Source organism: Delphinapterus leucas, chromosome 17 (genome assembly GCF_059928025.1).
Source record: "Delphinapterus leucas isolate spDelLeu-1000000601 "Yukka" chromosome 17, BTC_Dleu_Yukka2, whole genome shotgun sequence".
Taxonomy (NCBI): Eukaryota; Metazoa; Chordata; class Mammalia; order Artiodactyla; family Monodontidae; genus Delphinapterus; species Delphinapterus leucas.
The window spans coordinates 42,828,468-42,846,189 of NC_143145.1; the positions used below are offsets into that span (position 1 = coordinate 42,828,468).

A 17,722-nucleotide genomic window follows, 5' to 3' on the forward strand; every position below is an offset into this window, starting at 1 on the left:
ATTGAGAGGTAGATGATATGCTTATATATACTCTGATTTATTCTTAGTTTTTACCGCACGTAATGTTTCTGTTGAGACCAGTTGACAGAGTCGGAGGCTCAGCATGGAAAAAGCATGGATAATTCTAAAGTACCAATGATTCACGTGTTACACGTATTTTAGCATGGAGCCAGAGGAAGACTTTTGGATGGTGTCCTTCCCGCCTTCTCTCTCTCTCTGTCCCTCCCTGACCCCCCACTCTTCTCCTTTCCCCACATCTGTAGCCATCCTCTCCTGGTAAAGCCCAGAAGGAAAACTCGATGGAAATGATGGAAACCATCCAGGAAATTATGACACCCAGGTTCTGGTTCCAGCTCTGCTAATTACTAACTGAGTGGTAGTCGCTCCTCTGGGTATCAGCTTCCTCACACATAAAATAAGTAGGAGGTTGGGGGAGGCCAGGGCACGTAGGACTGAGAGATCCCTAAGTTTTCATTCCTCTGTGGATTTCACCTTTGCCAGCTTGGGGCCTGGCATGTCTCAGCAGCTGGTCACTTGGATAATCCCCAGAGCAGATAAGTGCTGCAGGATAACGGAACATGGGCCCTACTCACAGCAGAGTCCGGCCACTCGAATAGATGCTGGTGCCTCTGGCTTGTTTTCCGGAGCCACCAGCCAACCCAGAGAAGAAGCTGGCTGGAAAAGTGGATGGATGGATGTATTAGAAAGGCCAGTGTCATCTGCAAACACAGTGTCTGGGAAATGCCCATGTGCCCAGAAAGAAGTCACTGAATCCCTTCAGCTGGGCAAGCCAGGCTTTGAATCCTGATGCTGCCACTTATCCGAGCTGTGTGACCTTGGGCAAGCTCTCTGGCTGTGTTGTCATTTTTCTCCTCCATGGAATGGGAGTGGCACTACACCCACCTTGCCAAATTGTAGTAAAGTTCGAGGTACTGCAGAGGCCTAACAGTACCTACTGAGTATAGGGACTCCGAGGTACTCAGTAAATGGTAGTAGAAGTGGCTATTGTATTACTACCCTGTGCCTTTTACTCACAGGACTCATTCGGGGGACTTGGGCCCCATTTCTGGCTCAGGGCTCCTCCCATGCGTGGAGAACTGGCTCCAAGACCAGGCCCAGCCATGCCAGGGAGGCTGGTACAGAGATGCTGCTGCCGAAAGCGACGCTGATTAAATTCCCTGATTGAGGAGCCTCAGCATCCCGGTCCAGAGCGGGAGCGCCGGCAACATTTAGCACAATCTGCTTGGATCCTTAATTAGGTTATTTTTCAAGACCTTTTCAAGGTCTTGTCCCCTTTCCTCAACTTCCTCTGGCCCCTTCTCTCTGGGTCCCTGTCAGAGAAGGGAAACAGAGCAGTGTGGGGCTCCCCTCCTTCCCTCTTCCAGGGAGAAAGGAAAAGGAGCAGAAGAGGCTGTTTTCCTTGCAGAAGATGCGGCTAACAAGCCGTGACCGCTCAAGGTGGCTGCAGCCCCATCCGAAGGGCTAAATCTCCACGCGCGCCCGGCGGATCCCTGTTTTGTTTTCTGGCGAAACTGGGTTTCCAATTCAAACCTGCCTCTTCCTCCATCCTTTATCCGGACAGCTCGCAAGTGTTTTCCTGGGAAGCGCGATTATGTGGCACTTAGTGTGTTTTCTCACCTTCCTGTGTCCACCTGGTAAAAATAAAACAAAACAAAACAAAACAAAACAAAATAAAGGAGCCCGGGATTGAACTGTCGTTATTTTTTAAAAGGGGAGAATGGGGTCACATGATGGCGAGTAACTGATTCAGTGAAGTGGCTGCAAGTCCGGGTTTGCTGCACAGCCAGCCCCTCCCGGCGGGGGCGCTGACGTCACGGAAAAGCCCCGGCGCGGGTCGGCCGGGGCCGGTATAAACCGCGGGGCCGCGGCGGCTGCGGGCGGCGGGCTCCGGCGGAGGCGCAGACGGCGGCAACGCGCGAGCACCCTTGCGCTCGGCGGCCCCAGCATCACAGCGCTCACCGACCCTCGGACGCCCAAGTAAGCCAGGCGGCCCGCGGGGGCCCTCCCGACTCTGGAGAGGGGTGGGGGGCTGGTTGGGGAAGGGATGGGCGTTCCCAGCCCGCAGAACTTTCTAAGTTGAGAAAAGAGCCTTCGGAACGTGCTGTCCGCACTGTGGTTTTCCAGGTCGGGGGCAAAGTTTAAGGTGCAAAGGATGCCACCTGTCATCAGCAGGTTTCTTGCTTCAGTTCAGGAAGAGGGCCACCTCGTCCTACAGGCTGTGGTCAGAGGGCAGCCGTCAGCCTCTGGTTGTTTGAATTCAAGTCGGCCAACGGGGGCGCTGCACGTGAGATTAAAAAGCCCGGCTGATCATCGCGGTCAGGGTCGTGCTTAGTGTCATCGACGGGTTGGGGTGTGGAGGGTGGGGGTGAGCGTGGGAAGGGGAGTGTCTGCGCATTTCTCGCTCTCCCGAGTGGATCTTGCTGATTCAAATAAGAATGCTTCTACTTTATCTCAAGGAGCCTGGGAGTACAGACCTCCGTGCAAGGGGGACCTCCGTGCAGCTTTCCCTTGGGAAAGGGAAAGTTGTAGCGAAGTTGTTGAATGTCTTTGGGGAGAGTCTTTGACCTGATTTGCTTCAGAAAGGTGGAAATCTGAGTTGAATTAAAGAACTCTTGAAGCGGACATGGTTTAATAAGAGTGAAGCATTTTCTCTGCGAATTTGACAGGTCTGAACCTGAGCGGGTCGTTTCCCTGCCAGAAAGACAAGGCATGGGGCTGGGATGTTTTAAATGTGATATCCGTGGACAGGAGGGCAGAGCTGAGGCATAAACCTCAAACAAATTCTTCCCCCCCGCCCCCCCAAATAATAGCTAATTCAGGCAGCTGGGGAGCATCCGGGCAACTTTACTAAACATGGAAGTTCCAATAATCGCTTGTCCAGTCCAGCCAGGGTGAGTGATGTCATTGTCACGTGTTTCCCACTGAGGCCCACTGGATGCTGGTGCAATTAAGAGCCATGTTTAGACAAGAGCAGCTAATCTGGCCAGCTGGTCCCCAGCTGCATTAACTTGTTGCTTTTCAAGCCATCTCTGGAGGCTGTTGGTTCCTTCTGGCTGCCTCTGTGCCAGCTCTGAGTGGGGAATCCCCAGGCTTCCTTGAAGATGGAGGAAGCCCCAGGGCAGTGGGGGATATTAATGGCATTTTTTCCTCTTTGCAAGTGACAATCTGCCTGAGGAGCTGGTAACAGTGTGTGTGTGTGTGTGTGTGTGTGTGTGTGTGTGTGTTCGGTTGAAAGCCTGTTGACGGCTTCATTGGTGTTCCTTGTGTTAGGGTTACTTGGGTCTCACCTCATTTAATAAAACATCACTGATGACTGTGTTTAAGCCCCCTGAACTCTCACTCACGCTTCCTAATGCTAACACCTTGGCTGCTTTGCTCTCTAGGACCCAACGATGACTCTGAATAATGTCACCATGCGCCAGGGCACTGTGGGCATGCAGCCGCAGCAGCAGCGCTGGAGCATCCCAGCCGATGGCAGGCATCTGATGGTCCAGAAAGAGCCCCACCAGTACAGCCAGCGCAACCGTCACTCTGCTACCCCCGAGGACCACTGCCGCCGGAGCTGGTCCTCCGACTCCACGGACTCAGTCATCTCCTCCGAGTCGGGGAACACCTACTACCGGGTGGTTCTCATAGGGGAGCAGGGGGTGGGCAAGTCCACTCTGGCCAGCATCTTTGCAGGCGTGCATGACAGCATGGACAGTGACTGCGAAATGCTGGGAGGTAGGTGGACTAGCCCTAGCGGGCTTCTGTGGTCAGCAGTGGTCCAGGAGAAAGAGCGAGTAGGTGGGTCATTTATCTGCAGAGTTGGGAACTGCGATTATGCATTCTTGGCTTCAGCTCAGGAGCTGAGTCCCCACAGAAGCACTGGCATAAGCCCCTGGGACAAGAAAATGAAAATGCTCGTAGATAGAACCTGGGCCAGAAAGGGAATTGCTTAGATTCCAGCTCTAAAGGGACTGGGGAGACAGGTTATAGAGGGCAGAGCCAGAGGGTCAGGATCCCACCTCTGGCTTTTGCCATTTCTGACCTGGACCTTTCAAGAACTGAGTGTAGACACAGCCTTTTTCCATGGTGACACCTAAAACCAAACCGATTTGAAAAACTGTTACGATGAATTCACTAGTTTGTTTATTGCAATATTAGAGGCTTTTGAGGGTATAAAATCATTTAAAATCTGTATTTTAAATAGCACATTTAAAAAAATAGTGAAATACAACAATGATGATACATATATTTGTATAGAGTCTTACAGTTTTTCAAGACAACTTTCCCTGTACAATCTCATTTAAAATATTTATTATTTAAGCCTTGATTTCCAAAACTAATTTGAGGTGACACAGTCTCAAAAATTCCCATCTTCCTCAAATACGCGTAAAGCATAGCACTACATTCTGGGAAGTAAGATGAGGATCCTAATACTCGATGGTTTTCATACAGTGTCTTTCAGCCACGGCTCCCATCTTAGACAATGCCAGGGTCGCTGTGTGTCCCTGTTTGCAGCTGCAGAAATGAAGGAGAGCCTTCCAGTTCTTGTCCCAGTGGCATGGTCTGTCTCTACGCTCAGTTGCAACTCACAGCTGAATCACAGACTTCCGGAGTAGGAAGATGTCTCAGTGATGACTCGGTTCTGCCCTCTACTTCATGCATAGAAATCCTACTCCTTCCTCACTACTGTCAGCCCATTTCTACTAAACGTTTATTCTTCCATTGTCCGGGAGTTCACTGCTTCATGAGGCAGGTCTGAACTGGCTTTAAATGATGACTCACTGATGGAACATTGATTTCTCTCCTCACTCCTGAAATCTCAGGGATGATAGCTAAACCATATTTCAAGGGAGAAAGAGGGTCAGTATCTCTTTTGATGTAAAAGCCTGTGGGTGAGTGTCACTACAGGAGAAAGGGAGGAGGAACTACCATCTGGAATGCACATTTGCAGTGAGACATGCACTTTTTTGGGAGCCTTATATTTGCTACTGTTTATTTTGGTCCTGACATTATTCCTGTACTCATATGGGTAAACTGAGTCTTAGGGACTTTCCTAGAATCACCCACTGGGACAGCTGGAATTAGAACTCAGGATTTTATAATGTTAGTTTTGTGGTGTTCTCCTTCTGTTATTGATAGGGAACTTGCTATATGCCAGGCACTGTGCTAATTACTTCCCACAAGTGTTTTGATAATACTTATGAAAATTAAACCAATTTGGTATTAATATCCCTATTTTACAGGTGAAGAAATGGAAGCTTATGAAGTCAAGTGACTTTCCCAGGTTGAAAAAGCTAGTCCATGGTCTGGACAGGATTCAAAACTAGTTGTGGTTGAACCTAAATCCTATGTTCTTTCGCTGTACTCGGCAACCCCTGGATTTAGCATCCAAATGTTGTTACATACTGTAGCACGTTGGGCTGGGTACCGACCACATGCCTGGCTCCATGCTAGGCTCTGGGGTACCCAGTGATGAACGAGGTACACCATACATACCCTCTTAGGAAGGAGCTGTCAGTGGCTATAATTCAGAGCAGGATAAAATTATATGAATACCTTAAGAAGTAACAATAAAGTGCTTTGGAGACTGATATAAAGGAGAGACCAACCAAGAGTTTTTGTTTGTTTCTTTAGGAGGGAGGAATTGAAACAGTTAGTGGATAACAGACTTTCAAAAATGTTTGTCTGTTAAGAGTGCAGTGGTATCTATCCAGAGGGCGGTATCCCCATAGGCATAGAGTATTAAGAAGATTGACCCATCCCTGAAACTTGAGAAGGCAGGCTTCGGTATCTGGGAAGCTTCTTTGTTTAATAGGGAGAGGGGGCAGTTGGCAGAGAGAATCCTTTCCTTATCTCCTCAAAGAGGGAAACTTGGGCAACAAGAAGCTTCTCAGCTGACTCATCCTACCTAATGTGTCCTATTTGAGTAACTAAATTTATACTGTCTAGGGTTACAGCCCTTACGTATAGGTGGCTATTGGAATCACTAGTTGGCTTTTATGTTTCCCAAGGAGAGGGTTTTCCACGGCATTTCACTGCATTGTTCTTTTTTCAGCATTAACCATAAGAAAGAAACTACACAATACTCTTCATCATCATTTCTCCAAATAAAGATGGATGTTGTTAAGATTATATTGCAATAATCTTATGACTCTCTGTGCACGCTTAATGCCGTTCATTCATTCATCCATCCATCCATTCATCCCTAAACAGTTACTGACCCTATACCGTGGAGCTTGATGCAACACTCTGAGGACATACAAAGAGTCACGGGGCTTCTTCCTTAAAGATGCTCACAGTATATGCAGTAGAGATCAGCTATAAATCGATAGGGTGTGATAAGTGTCTTCAAAGAGGTAAAAGGGCAGTGCTGTGGGAATTCAGAGGAGAAAATAAATATTACTTCTGGCTGTGAAAATCAGAAAAGTGTTCATGGAAGTGGTGGTCTCTGAGCTGGACCCTAAGGACCACTAGGTTTTGGAAGCCCTGAGGTAGGTGGAAGGCATTGCACGTGTGCACAGGGAGTACAGGAGGGAGCACCGGACTCGCAGCCTGATGATGTGAGTTTGGACTCCAGTTTCGACACTGACTTAGCTAGGTGCCCTGGAGACAAGAAACTTACCCTCATTAAGCTTCCTTATTAGTAAAATAGAGACAATAACTACTTAAACTGTATTAAGAGGATAACAGGTGCCTGGCACATAGTAAGTACCGAGTGAACGAACATTAGTTAGAGCTGATTCTGAATCTGTTGTTTCCTTTCCTTGGGCTTATCTTCCACAACTGGACCTTTCATTGCTTGAAGTCCTCATCCACTTTGGTCCCCCTTGGCTGGGACCCCGTGATGTGTGCAGAGGAGACATGAGCCACTAGAGGATAGGCCAGTATTCCTAGGCAGGAGTTCCTTTAGGGTTCCTTGGGATCCTCTGCGCTCTGAAAGCTGAAAGCAGTTGAGAGTTTTGAGGGGAGAGGGGTGCTGGAGCCTCAGAACTTTCGAGGGGCTGCCTTAGCCGGTTCCAGCGGGTAAGAGAACTCTTGGGCAGGTTCACACACAGCGCTTGAGCCAGTCTCGAGCAGGATGGTCCTCCAAGCACAGTGGGGGTCAGATGCAGACAGACGAATCGAGGTGTGCTAGTCCGGGGAAGATGGCTGCAGACAACAAACTCCATCCCACACCTCAGGATGATCTCTCTTGCTACACAGGGTGTGAGTACACACCCCTGTCTTTCATGGAGAGGACCGGAAAAATGAGGACTCCCCAGACCAGGTTACTGAAAAGCCTTATAAGCCAATAGGCCTTAACCCTTTCTCCATACACCTTAACCCAGAGCAAGTTTCAAAGGACTCTTCCAGAATTTTATATTCTTTTATTTCCCCTCTTCTTACCCAGTTAACCCTTGAAAAGGCTGAAAGGTGGGGACTAAGAGAGGAAGAGAAGATAGAGCTTTGGTTGCAAGCAGGTCCTCTCCTGGTCGCAGAAGGCTCTCAAGCAGGATGCTTTGAGTGAGAAATCCTTGGGGCATGCGGCCAGAGGTGATACATAAGCCCAGGTGCAGGGCATATGCACAAAGCAGGGCGGAGGTGTATTGCTTTAGGCTTTTGGGTTTCCGGCACAATGACTTTCAGGCAGAGGTAAGTCCAGTCAGAATGATCCTGTCAGGAACTTTCCAGAACAGAAAAGCAGTTTGGCCTTATTTTTGCAGCTGGAATCTTTAGTCCACTTTTCCTCTAGACTTCTTCTGGTACCTCGTAAACCAAGAGAAAGTTTGAGTTTGCTTTTCCCCTTAGCTATTGGAATACAGTATGTTTCTGTCTGAACTACTAAGGATTGGAATGAATCTCTTGTGCCTACTGTTGCGTGGTGAGTGATGAGCTGAGGGCAGAGAAAGTGCTTTTTTGAGTTTTCTGAGTGCAGGGAGGTCTTTCAGAGAAAAGAGAAAAACTCTGAGGTGGTAAGGGGCAGTCAGCTCCCCCGCCCCCTACCCCCATCTGTGCTGCTCAAACTTTGATGATTTGCACTTGGTTGTATAAAGTTGCCTGTTGAGGTCATGAGGCCCTACTCTCCAGTAAGCCAAATTAGGCATTCCACTGCGATCCCATTCATGATACATATTGTGGATGGCAGACATGATGGGAATAATAGATTTAAAATCCCCCAGTGGGAAACTGTTAACATCATTTAGAAGAATGACACCTAAAGAGATGGGAAAACTGACAGAAAGAGCCATTCCTGGCTAATTTTATTCTCATTTGTCCATATTTTCTTTTCTTTCCCTCTCCTGATTCTAATTCTTAGAGGAAGAAACATTGAACCAGGAGCATTGCTTTTTATAAACTCCTCACTATTATGAAACAGGGATTGCCCTGGTTCCTACAATGCAGGGCTCTTAAGCTAGGATTTACCTATAGTAGGGAATGGCAAGTATGGCAGGAGCCAACTTCCTCCATCTGAAGAAGTGATGATAGCAGCTAACACTTACTGCATTCCTACTTTGTGCCCAGGCTTAATATATGTAACTGTCACAGCCCTGAGGTGTGGATACTCTTATCAATCCCATTTCACATATGAAGAAACTGAGGCTCAGAGAACTTAAGTAAGAAGTCCTGAGCCAAACCATTAATAAGATATGGCACCCAGATTTGAATTCAGGTTTGCTTGTGCTCACAAGCCACAATGCTATATTTATCATTTATTCATTCATTTGGTAAGTATTTACTGAGCACCTGCAATCTACCAGGCGCTGTCCTGGGTGCTGGGGGAAATAGCAGTAAGCAGCATAGATGCAAGTCTCTGCCTTAACATTCTGGAAGGCGAGAGGGACAGAAAATAATAAAATAAGTAAGTTAAATGGATTCATGTTAGATGGCAGTCAGCACAATGAAGAAAAATGAAACAAGGAAGGGAGTAAGGATTATTGGTAGCAGAGAGGCGATGGAATTCTAAATAGATGGTCAGGGAACACATCCCTCAGAAAGAGATAAGGGAACAAGCCTTTCGATATTGGAGAGAACAGATTCCAGGCAAAAGGAACAGCAAGAAAAATGGCAAAAAATCATTATGAAGATCATAATTCTCAAATGATACAATTCAAAACAGGAAACCTCATTGTGAAAATAGAGTGGGTATGGGTTCAATTGTGTGGGATTGATGGGAATCTCTCTTGCAAAAATCCCAGTTAACTCAGTTAATCCTCCCTCTCCCCACTCCCACTGATTTTTCTGGGATGGAGCTGCTCTGGCCCTTTGTACTACATTCACCCTTTGCTTGCATTCCATCTGGGCTCAAGTGCAGGGGGAAGGTTTCTATTACTAAGTAGAGCTGGAGACTGCACTTCTGTTCTACTTAAGATGGAAAAACAAGGCTGTTTATTCCTAGGGAACTGTATTTTTTTTTAACGAAGAAAACTTCGCCAAAGCAGGGCTAGTTTCAAGATTTTTTTCTTGCACATCTCAAAAGAGGAGAAATGTCTCTGAGCTGAAAGCTCCTGAAATGGCCAGTGAATGTTCAATAATCACCCCACTGAAAGGTGCAGAGGGTTTCCACGGAAGGCTTATGAGCTGGGTTTACAGTTCTGCTGGGCAGTTAGTGTTTCTCACAGCACCGTCCATGGACTCTGAGTCAAAAGCAGTAAAGTGGGTTTATTCTCCTGAATGGTTTTACTACATAAAAGGTATAGAAATGATGAAAACAAACGCCTTTCATTTCAAGCATTTAGGGATACACGTTCAGAAGATGTAGGTGTTCTCCTTATTGCTAAGCAGAATACTGTAGGAATATACGTAGAATGTTGTTGAAGGTGATTAAAAAAATAATTTGCCTGTGTGAATATTTACACAGTTTACTCTGTATATTTACATAATTAATTGCATATTTAGTACGTTTATTTTCTGGCATAATTTTCTACACCCTTTTACAGAAAAGTGTTGCCTATTTGCCTGCCTGCAGGATCACTGTTCTTTCTTTTCCAGAAGATACATATGAGCGAACACTGATTGTTGATGGGGAAAGTGCAACAATTATACTCCTGGACATGTGGGAAAATAAGGTATGCAGAGCCTGTAGCTCTCTGTAAATTCCTTTCAGGGCCTGCCTTCCAACAGGCTGTTTGGGGCAAGGGTGACATTGCCCTTTTTGATGTTGCAGATGAGGTGGACTCATTTTCTTGATTAAAAGCACTTACTTCTGAAGAATGAAACTGTTCTAAGGAACAAGTCGTTCATCAATGAGCCCTGAATAACAAGCAAGTTGCAGTGATTTGCCTTTAGTTCTATTCAAGAATACAAAAAAATGTATTTGTTTTAGGGAAAGTGCCAGTAAGTATGGATGATAATTTTAAACTACATAAAAACATATTATATGAAGCTGACACTCTCACTACTAGTTTTCAACATTTGTTTTTTAAAGGTTTGGGGTTTCTGAGCCCATTTGCTAGACCTTCTGTTTATTAAGAACCCTTCTATGCTAACAAGAGGATTCTTAATTTTGTCACTTAGGGGCAAAAGAGTTTTATGGAAGCCAGGAAAGACTCGTTTTTGGTAGTTTAAATAAAATTTGAAATATTGTTTGGCAGACTCTTTGTATAATTTATCAACTCAAGCTGTAGGAGGAATCATAAAACTTTTTGGCATCAGTGCTGTCTGAGCTAGGAGTCTTTACAGCCACAGACATCTTGTAGGCATGGAAGACTGATGCCTTTTGGAGAGTTGGAATAAGTTTTCTTCCTTTCTCATATCAGCAAGGGTACTTTAGGATAAACACATTGTCTCTTTCAAACTAACACCACATTTACCAGGCAAGTCTGAGCTCATGGGAGATCTCATTTTATCAGGGGGAGAATGAGTGGCTCCAAGACCACTGCATGCAAGTCGGGGATGCCTACCTGATTGTCTACTCCATCACGGACCGAGCCAGCTTTGAGAAGGCATCTGAGCTTCGAATCCAGCTCCGCAGGGCCCGGCAGACAGAGGACATTCCTATAATTCTGGTTGGCAATAAAAGTGACCTGGTGCGGTGCCGGGAAGTGTCTGTATCAGGTGAGAGGAGTGGTGCCAATACCATAGAAACTGTCTCTGGGTCACCTGCATTTTCCTTCCAACAGTTGTTCTTTCCTTCCTCTTTCATGAAGCTGGAACCAGAGACTTATTAAAATGCCACATGGAGTTTTATGTATACTCTCTAAGGTGCCCCTGTTCCCAGCAGATCATCTGTTCTACCAGCAGGATTCCAATCTCCCTATCCCCAAGGCTTTCCCTGGAATTCCTTTAGGGAAGAGGTCATGCTCAGGGGTTTACTGGCAGTCCCCAGCCTTTGCTCCTTGTCCTTTCTATTCTCCAGGGAGATCTCAAGAGTCCTGGGAAGTGAAAGTAGCATCTTCAAGCAAGAAGGACGGGAACTTTGATTTAGGGGGCACTGTGAGAGTCTCACTGAGATTAAGAATTCCACTCTGGTTGCCTCTGGTTCCTGTAGACCCGAGAAACACCCTCCCAGCCCTTACCCTTTGCTTCCTAAGTTTCAGTTAAGGCATCAGTCTGATGGTGTCACGTATCCTTTGTCGTACTTGGTTCAGGGATAATTCCTGTTTGTTGAGTTGGCACCCAAGTGCCTTTGGGGGCCCTTAAAATTTTATTGGCCTAATACAGATTTGGTACGATGGTAAAAAAATAAAATACTGCATTGCCAGGCTCCACCCAGGAGAAAAGAACCCTGTTGAATACTTAATAGACCCAACCAGCTTGGGAATGTCTTACTCTTAGGAAATGACCGTCTACAGTAGTCATTTTTTTCCAAACCAAAACTTGGACACCTGGTCATTGAACACAATAGAACATTCGAAAATGAGACTTTCAGAAAAGCTTGTTTGGATAGATTGCCGTAATTGTATTGTACTGTGTGAAATTCTCCAATTTTTTTTCAAAATATCCCATCAAAGCTTAAAAAAATTTTTTTCAGAGAGGAAAGTCAAATAGTCAGATTCTTGTTTTCAATTCAGGAAACTGACTCAGGAGAAAGAGTAAAGAACATGAACTTGAGAGTGAAGCAGGCCTGGATTCACACCTGTCACTTACAGGCTATGTGAACTGCCTCAAGTTTTTGTTTTGTTTTTTTTTTTTTTGCGGTACGCGGGCCTCTCACTGCTGTGGCCTCTCCCGTTGCGGAGCACAGGCTCCGGACGCGCAGGCTCAGCGGCCATGGCCCACGGGCCCAGCCGCTCCGCGGCATGTGGGATCCTCCCGGACCGGGGCACGAACCCGCGTCCCCTGCATCGGCAGGCGAACTCTCAACCACTGCGCCACCAGGGAAGCCCTGCCTCAAGTTTTTAAAGGACCACCTCTCTCCCCTCCAGTCTCATCACCTATCTGAAAGGGATAATGTATTCTTAAAGATTGTTGTAAACATTAAAAAAATGTTTATAAAATATTCAACCCAGTTCCTTATGGGAATAAATTTAGGCTATGGCTTTGACTAACTAATATTATGATATTTGATGAAACTCCTTAATATTATGATATTTGATGAAATTGGAGTTTCACACAGTGAATTTGGTGGGCCAGATCTAAAGCTCATCTCTCCTGTTTCCAGGAACCTTCGTGTGAGAGTCTTTCCTTCTATTTAAGCCCTGGGAGGACATGTGTCCCAGTGGCCTCTTGTATCCATCGCATATATGACTGACTTAGAGTTCCCTAGAGGACCATTTAAAATTAGGACTCATCCAGCTTGGCTTTCTGTGTGTAGGGTCATATTCTGCAGCCCCCCTGACTTTCTTCTTCCCTCCTTTCCCCACCAGAAGGGAGAGCGTGTGCCGTGGTGTTCGACTGCAAGTTCATCGAGACCTCTGCAGCTGTCCAGCATAACGTCAAGGAGCTGTTTGAAGGCATTGTGAGGCAGGTCCGCCTCCGGCGGGACAGCAAGGAGAAAAATGAGCGGCGGCTGGCCTACCAGAAGAGGAGGGAGACCATCCCCAGGAAAGCCAGGCGCTTCTGGGGCAAGATCGTGGCCAAAAACAACAAGAACATGGCCTTCAAGCTCAAGTCCAAATCCTGCCATGACCTCTCTGTGCTCTAGGCACCCGGAGTCATCCAATGTCCCCCAGTGGACATCACTGAAGGCCATTGGGACCCATAATCTATATTAGATTGGATTCTTAAGTATTGTTAGATGTGGCTTCCCCCGTTGTTAGCTGGGAACTAACGTGCTAGGCGGATGGGCAGCAAAATGCATGAGAAATGAAAGAGCTTTGTGAAGACTCAGTATTTATTTACAGGAAAAGCCTGACCTTTGCTGCTCGAACACCCAAGTCTCATTAGGGGACATGGTTGGTGTTCACATGTGTTTCCTCTCTCCTTTGGCTAGTAGAGAATTGAAGCCTACAAAATCATGCCTAGACAAGAATTTTTCATTATTAAAATTTTGCCTGGTGTTCTGTTATGTGAATTTGAGGCCGATCAGTGGGTCATAAACAAATATAGGAAAGCCATCAAAGGAATTTTTCAAAGGAGGGAGAACTTCTTTCTCTGTACCTTATATTCGTGGAGCTAGGATTGCAGAACTGGGTTCATCACGATCATCACTGTTATTGCTCCATGAAGCTGTGAAAAGAAACGATGGACTTGCTGGAAACTAAAGCTTAGTAAACAATTTTTGTTCAGTGCCCACAGTCAGGGATCCAGAAGTGTATAGAATTGGGAACTGCTACATGTACCACTAATGGGTTCAAAAATTATATCTTTACTACTGTTGTCTTATAATTTTTTATTTAAAGGAAAATTATTTTAATCAAATTCTATTTAGTCAAACCACATTTTATGTTGCGTTATTTTTAAAATCATAGGGCCATCATAAAAAGATATTTTTAAAATCTAAATTATTGAGAACCTGGAGTGCAAAATACCAAATTTTTAAATATAATCGAAGGTCTGAAGTTTTATAAAACACAGAACATAAATACTTCCAGCATTTTGGGTTGACCCTTTTATGCCACAGCTCTGCTCTATTTATTATTATTTTGCAAAATAACAACCATTTTAACATTTGATAAAGCATATTTATGAACATGTTTCTTAATAAGAAAAATGCCCATTTTTATTACCATTTTCTACCTTTTTCAGAATATTCAAGTTTTTACCTATATGTCTTATAATAAAATAAATAAAATCTTTGATAAAAAAGGCATCCCGAAATGTTTTTCCTCCCGACTCAAGATGATTATGATCATTTTGATGTAGCTTCTAGAGCAAGCACATTATAAAGAAACATACCTATTATTTTATTTCTTCTCTTCATTGGCAAGAGCCCAGTCATCACCTGTTTTAAAGAGTATCCCTGACATCTCTCCTTTGACATGTGATTCACAATAACGCAAAGTGATTTTTGGCTGATACAGTTAGCAAGTATTTGAGGTCATGTAAATGCCAAGTTATAGGAAAAGCAAGATTGACCTTTACTTTGGTCTGGCAAAATTCCTGACTCAACAGATGGGCTTTGCTTTGCTCCCCGAAGGCTCATGGTCCTAAGCTTGAGTAAAGCATTAGAGGAAATTATAAAGGATTAGGGGGGAGAAAAAGGAAACTGGTGATTTTCAGCCTGCAAAGCTTTTAACCAAAGTCTCCTCCCTGACATTTTTACAGCTGGACATTAACACGTGGCTGCTTTCCAGTGGTGCTGTGTAGCCCTTCTGCTTCAAGGGTGGGACTTCCTGCTGTTCCCCATTCACACCTCTGGCACCCCCAGCACGCTCTTGCTCTCTCAACTCCCTATCTTTCTGAGTTTGTAATCAGACATACACTAGTAGTGACAATCAAGGGATCTTGCATATTGCCCAAAGCGACACAGTTTTATAAGGTGTCTCTCTCTATTTTGTTGGCCCTTTCTCCTCCTTTTTCCAAGTTGGGAGCAAAGGTTCCCATCTCTGCACTTTGCATCTTTGAATTGGTCGAGGAAACAGTACAGGGAGGTGATAAGAGTAAAGATACAGGTTATACGGGCCTGGGATGAATCCTGGCTGTGCCATTTAACATGTGTGTCTTTGGAGTAGTTAAAGTTTAAAGCTTCTTGACTCTTAGTTTCTCATCTGCAAATGGGGTTGCTAATAATACCTACCTTGGAAGGTTGTGAGATGGATGTCTTTCAGTCTGCCGTACCGTAAAGAGCTCGAGAGACGGCAGTTTTCATTGTCACACATCTTCCATTCTGCATCCGTTAGTTAGTTTTATGTGTCTGGAAACTCAAAATCAGGGGCCACTGTGTCTTTTCCTTTTCATTTCTTTACTCTCTGCAATACAGTGCTTTGTGTATATTGAAGCTTCTTGTAGCGTTTCTTCTTGCATGGTTCCTCTCAGTGGCCCCACGAGGTTGCCAGGACATTTTATAGCAAACAAGTCCAGGGGGATATTAGTTCAGATGTGAAATGTCTGGGCTAGGACTGGGTTCCAGATGGAACTCATTTGCATCTTCTAGTATCCAAAACCATTTCCTATACACACAGCTCTTTTCGTCCTCATGGACCATCCCCACACACACCACACACACGCCACACACACACACCCCTCTACACAGCACACACATATAACATACACATACGGCAAACACAGTACACATATATCCCACAGCTTTTCAATCTGGTTTCATCACTGTGCATGTGTGACCAGGAGGAACTTGCTTATCCTCTCAGCCTCAGTTTTCCCATCTGTGACGTGGGGATGACAATATCACCTACTTCACAGTGTTGTGGTGAGAATAACGTGAGACCGACAAAAGTTCTCGCCCCAAGAGAACTCCCATGACTTCTCCAACGCAGCATTCTCGCCTTCATTCGCTCACACCTCCTTTAGATTTTACTGGGCACCCAGGCACCATCAGGTACCGGGAATATAGTGGTGACTAAGACATTGTCCTGGTCCTCAGAGTAAAGTTGACTGTCCCATAAAGCCAAAGAAGGTGGCATTAGAGATAGGAAGAAAATGAACCGTGGGAAGATTATACCTGGAAGGCACTAGATTTGCTGCCATTAGATAAAATTCAAATGAAAGAAAAATATTATTATTATTTTTGTTGTTGTTGTTGCGGTATGCGGGCCTCTCACTGCTGTGGCCTCTCCCGTTGCGGAGCACAGGCTCCGGACGTGCAGGCTTAGCGGCCATGGCTCACGGGCCCAGCCGCTCCGCGGCATGTGGGATCTTCCCGGATCGGGGCACGAACCCGCGTCCCCTGCATCGGCAGGCAGACTCTCAACCACTGCGCCACCAGGGAAGCCCAAACTGGGCTATTTCTAAAAATTCCATTTTGGGGAGTTAGGAGCACTGGAGAAAAGTTGGATTTTAAGCATCCTACATTTTCGCTCAGTACATGAACTACTCAATACAGGGAACAAGGCAAATAAAATCACTTGGCAAAATCCATGGAGTGCCTGCTTGTGCAAAGGTGCTGTGGAGAATACACGGTGGGAGAAGGCAGTCTCGCCTTTAAGAAGCTTATGATATAGTTATGACATATTGGTGGGAGGGGGACATGATGTGGATGAGGACAACTGCACAAATAACTAGAATATGACATAGAAGATAAGAAGGGGCCATGGAGGCATGTGAAGTAAGGTGGTTGGAGCTTAGACGGGAAAAAGAATTCCTTGCTTGGCTGGTGCAATCCTGGAATGCTTCTTGGAGGAAGTGGCATTGAGCTTCATCTTGAAGACTACTCAAGATTTCCACAGGTAAGATTGGTTAAAAGAAAGAAAAATGGATAAGTTGGCCTATGTAAAGAAAATAACATAAGCAAGGGCAGAGAGGCAGGAAAGAGAAAAATCTGTTGAGAAAAATAAAAGAAGTCCAATTTGACCAGGAGCTTCCTGGAAGGTGGTTATGTAAATGGTTAAATATGTGAGGCTCGGAATCAGAAAAATGTAGTTTCACGTTCTTACTTGTTAGGTGTAGTGGGTTGAATTGTGCTCCCCCAAAATCCATGTCTACCTAAAAATGTGACCTTATTTGGAAATAGAGTCTTTGTAGAGGTGTACTTAGTTAAGGATCTTGAGATGAAATCATTCTGGATTTGTGGTGGGCCCTAAATCCAATGAGTGATGCCTTTATAAGAGAAAAGAGAGGGAGACAGATTTGGACACAGAAGAGACACGTAGGGATGAAGGCCACATGAAGATGAAAGCAGGGATTGGAGTGATGCAATTGCAAGCAAGCAACACCAAGGAATGTCTGGCACAACCAGAAGCTGCAGAGGGAAGGAAGGATTCTCCCCTAAAGCATTCTGAGGAATTATGGCTCTGCTGACATCATGATTTTAGATTTTTAGCCTCCAGAACTGCAAGAGAATACATTTCTGTTGTTTTAAGCCACCAAGTTTATGGTAACATCAGTAACCCTAGGAAATGAAATACACTGGGTTATTTAGGGCAACTTAGCCTCTATAAGCCTCAATTTCTTCATCTGAAAAACAAGGATAATACCCATCTCAAAGGATTATCACGAGGATTAAATGTAAAGCACGAGAGTGACTAACCAGGAAGATAAGAGGGGAGCAGTCATAGACTACGTCAATTTTTCAGGCTGAGAAGTTTGGACTTGGTTCAGAAGGCAATGTAGTTTTTGAATATTGCCAAATAGGGTGTGACAGATGAGTGGCGCCGCTTCAGTACGTGCCCCAGGAGAGCTGACCTGGCAGGAACCGAGAGGCACAAGACCATCCCCTCTCCGCAAGGAGACCGTGAGG

At 45.3% G+C, this 17,722-nt stretch overlaps 1 protein-coding gene across 1 annotated transcript; it reads left to right on the forward strand.

Annotated features, from left to right (window-relative positions):
* The first annotated feature begins 1,675 nt into the window (after positions 1-1,675).
* On the forward strand, positions 1,676-14,376 carry GEM (GTP binding protein overexpressed in skeletal muscle). The gene is made up of 5 exons (XM_022584789.2): positions 1,676-1,998; positions 3,405-3,744; positions 9,979-10,055; positions 10,839-11,043; positions 12,795-14,376. The coding sequence occupies exons 2-5, from the start codon at positions 3,414-3,416 to the stop codon at positions 13,070-13,072; spliced, it is 891 nt and encodes a 296-aa protein (XP_022440497.1). The 5' UTR covers positions 1,676-1,998; positions 3,405-3,413; the 3' UTR covers positions 13,073-14,376.
* The last annotated feature ends 3,346 nt before the right edge of the window (positions 14,377-17,722 follow it).

Excerpts from the sequence above, each read along its gene's own strand:
- GEM (XM_022584789.2), top strand. The coding sequence starts at position 3,414 with ATGACTCTGAATAATGTCACCATGCGCCAGGGCACTGTGGGCATGCAG. Across the intron at positions 3,745-9,978 it reads TGACTGCGAAATGCTGGGAG|AAGATACATATGAGCGAACA; the intron begins GTAGGTGGACTA and ends TTTCTTTTCCAG. Across the intron at positions 11,044-12,794 it reads CCGGGAAGTGTCTGTATCAG|AAGGGAGAGCGTGTGCCGTG; the intron begins GTGAGAGGAGTG and ends TTTCCCCACCAG.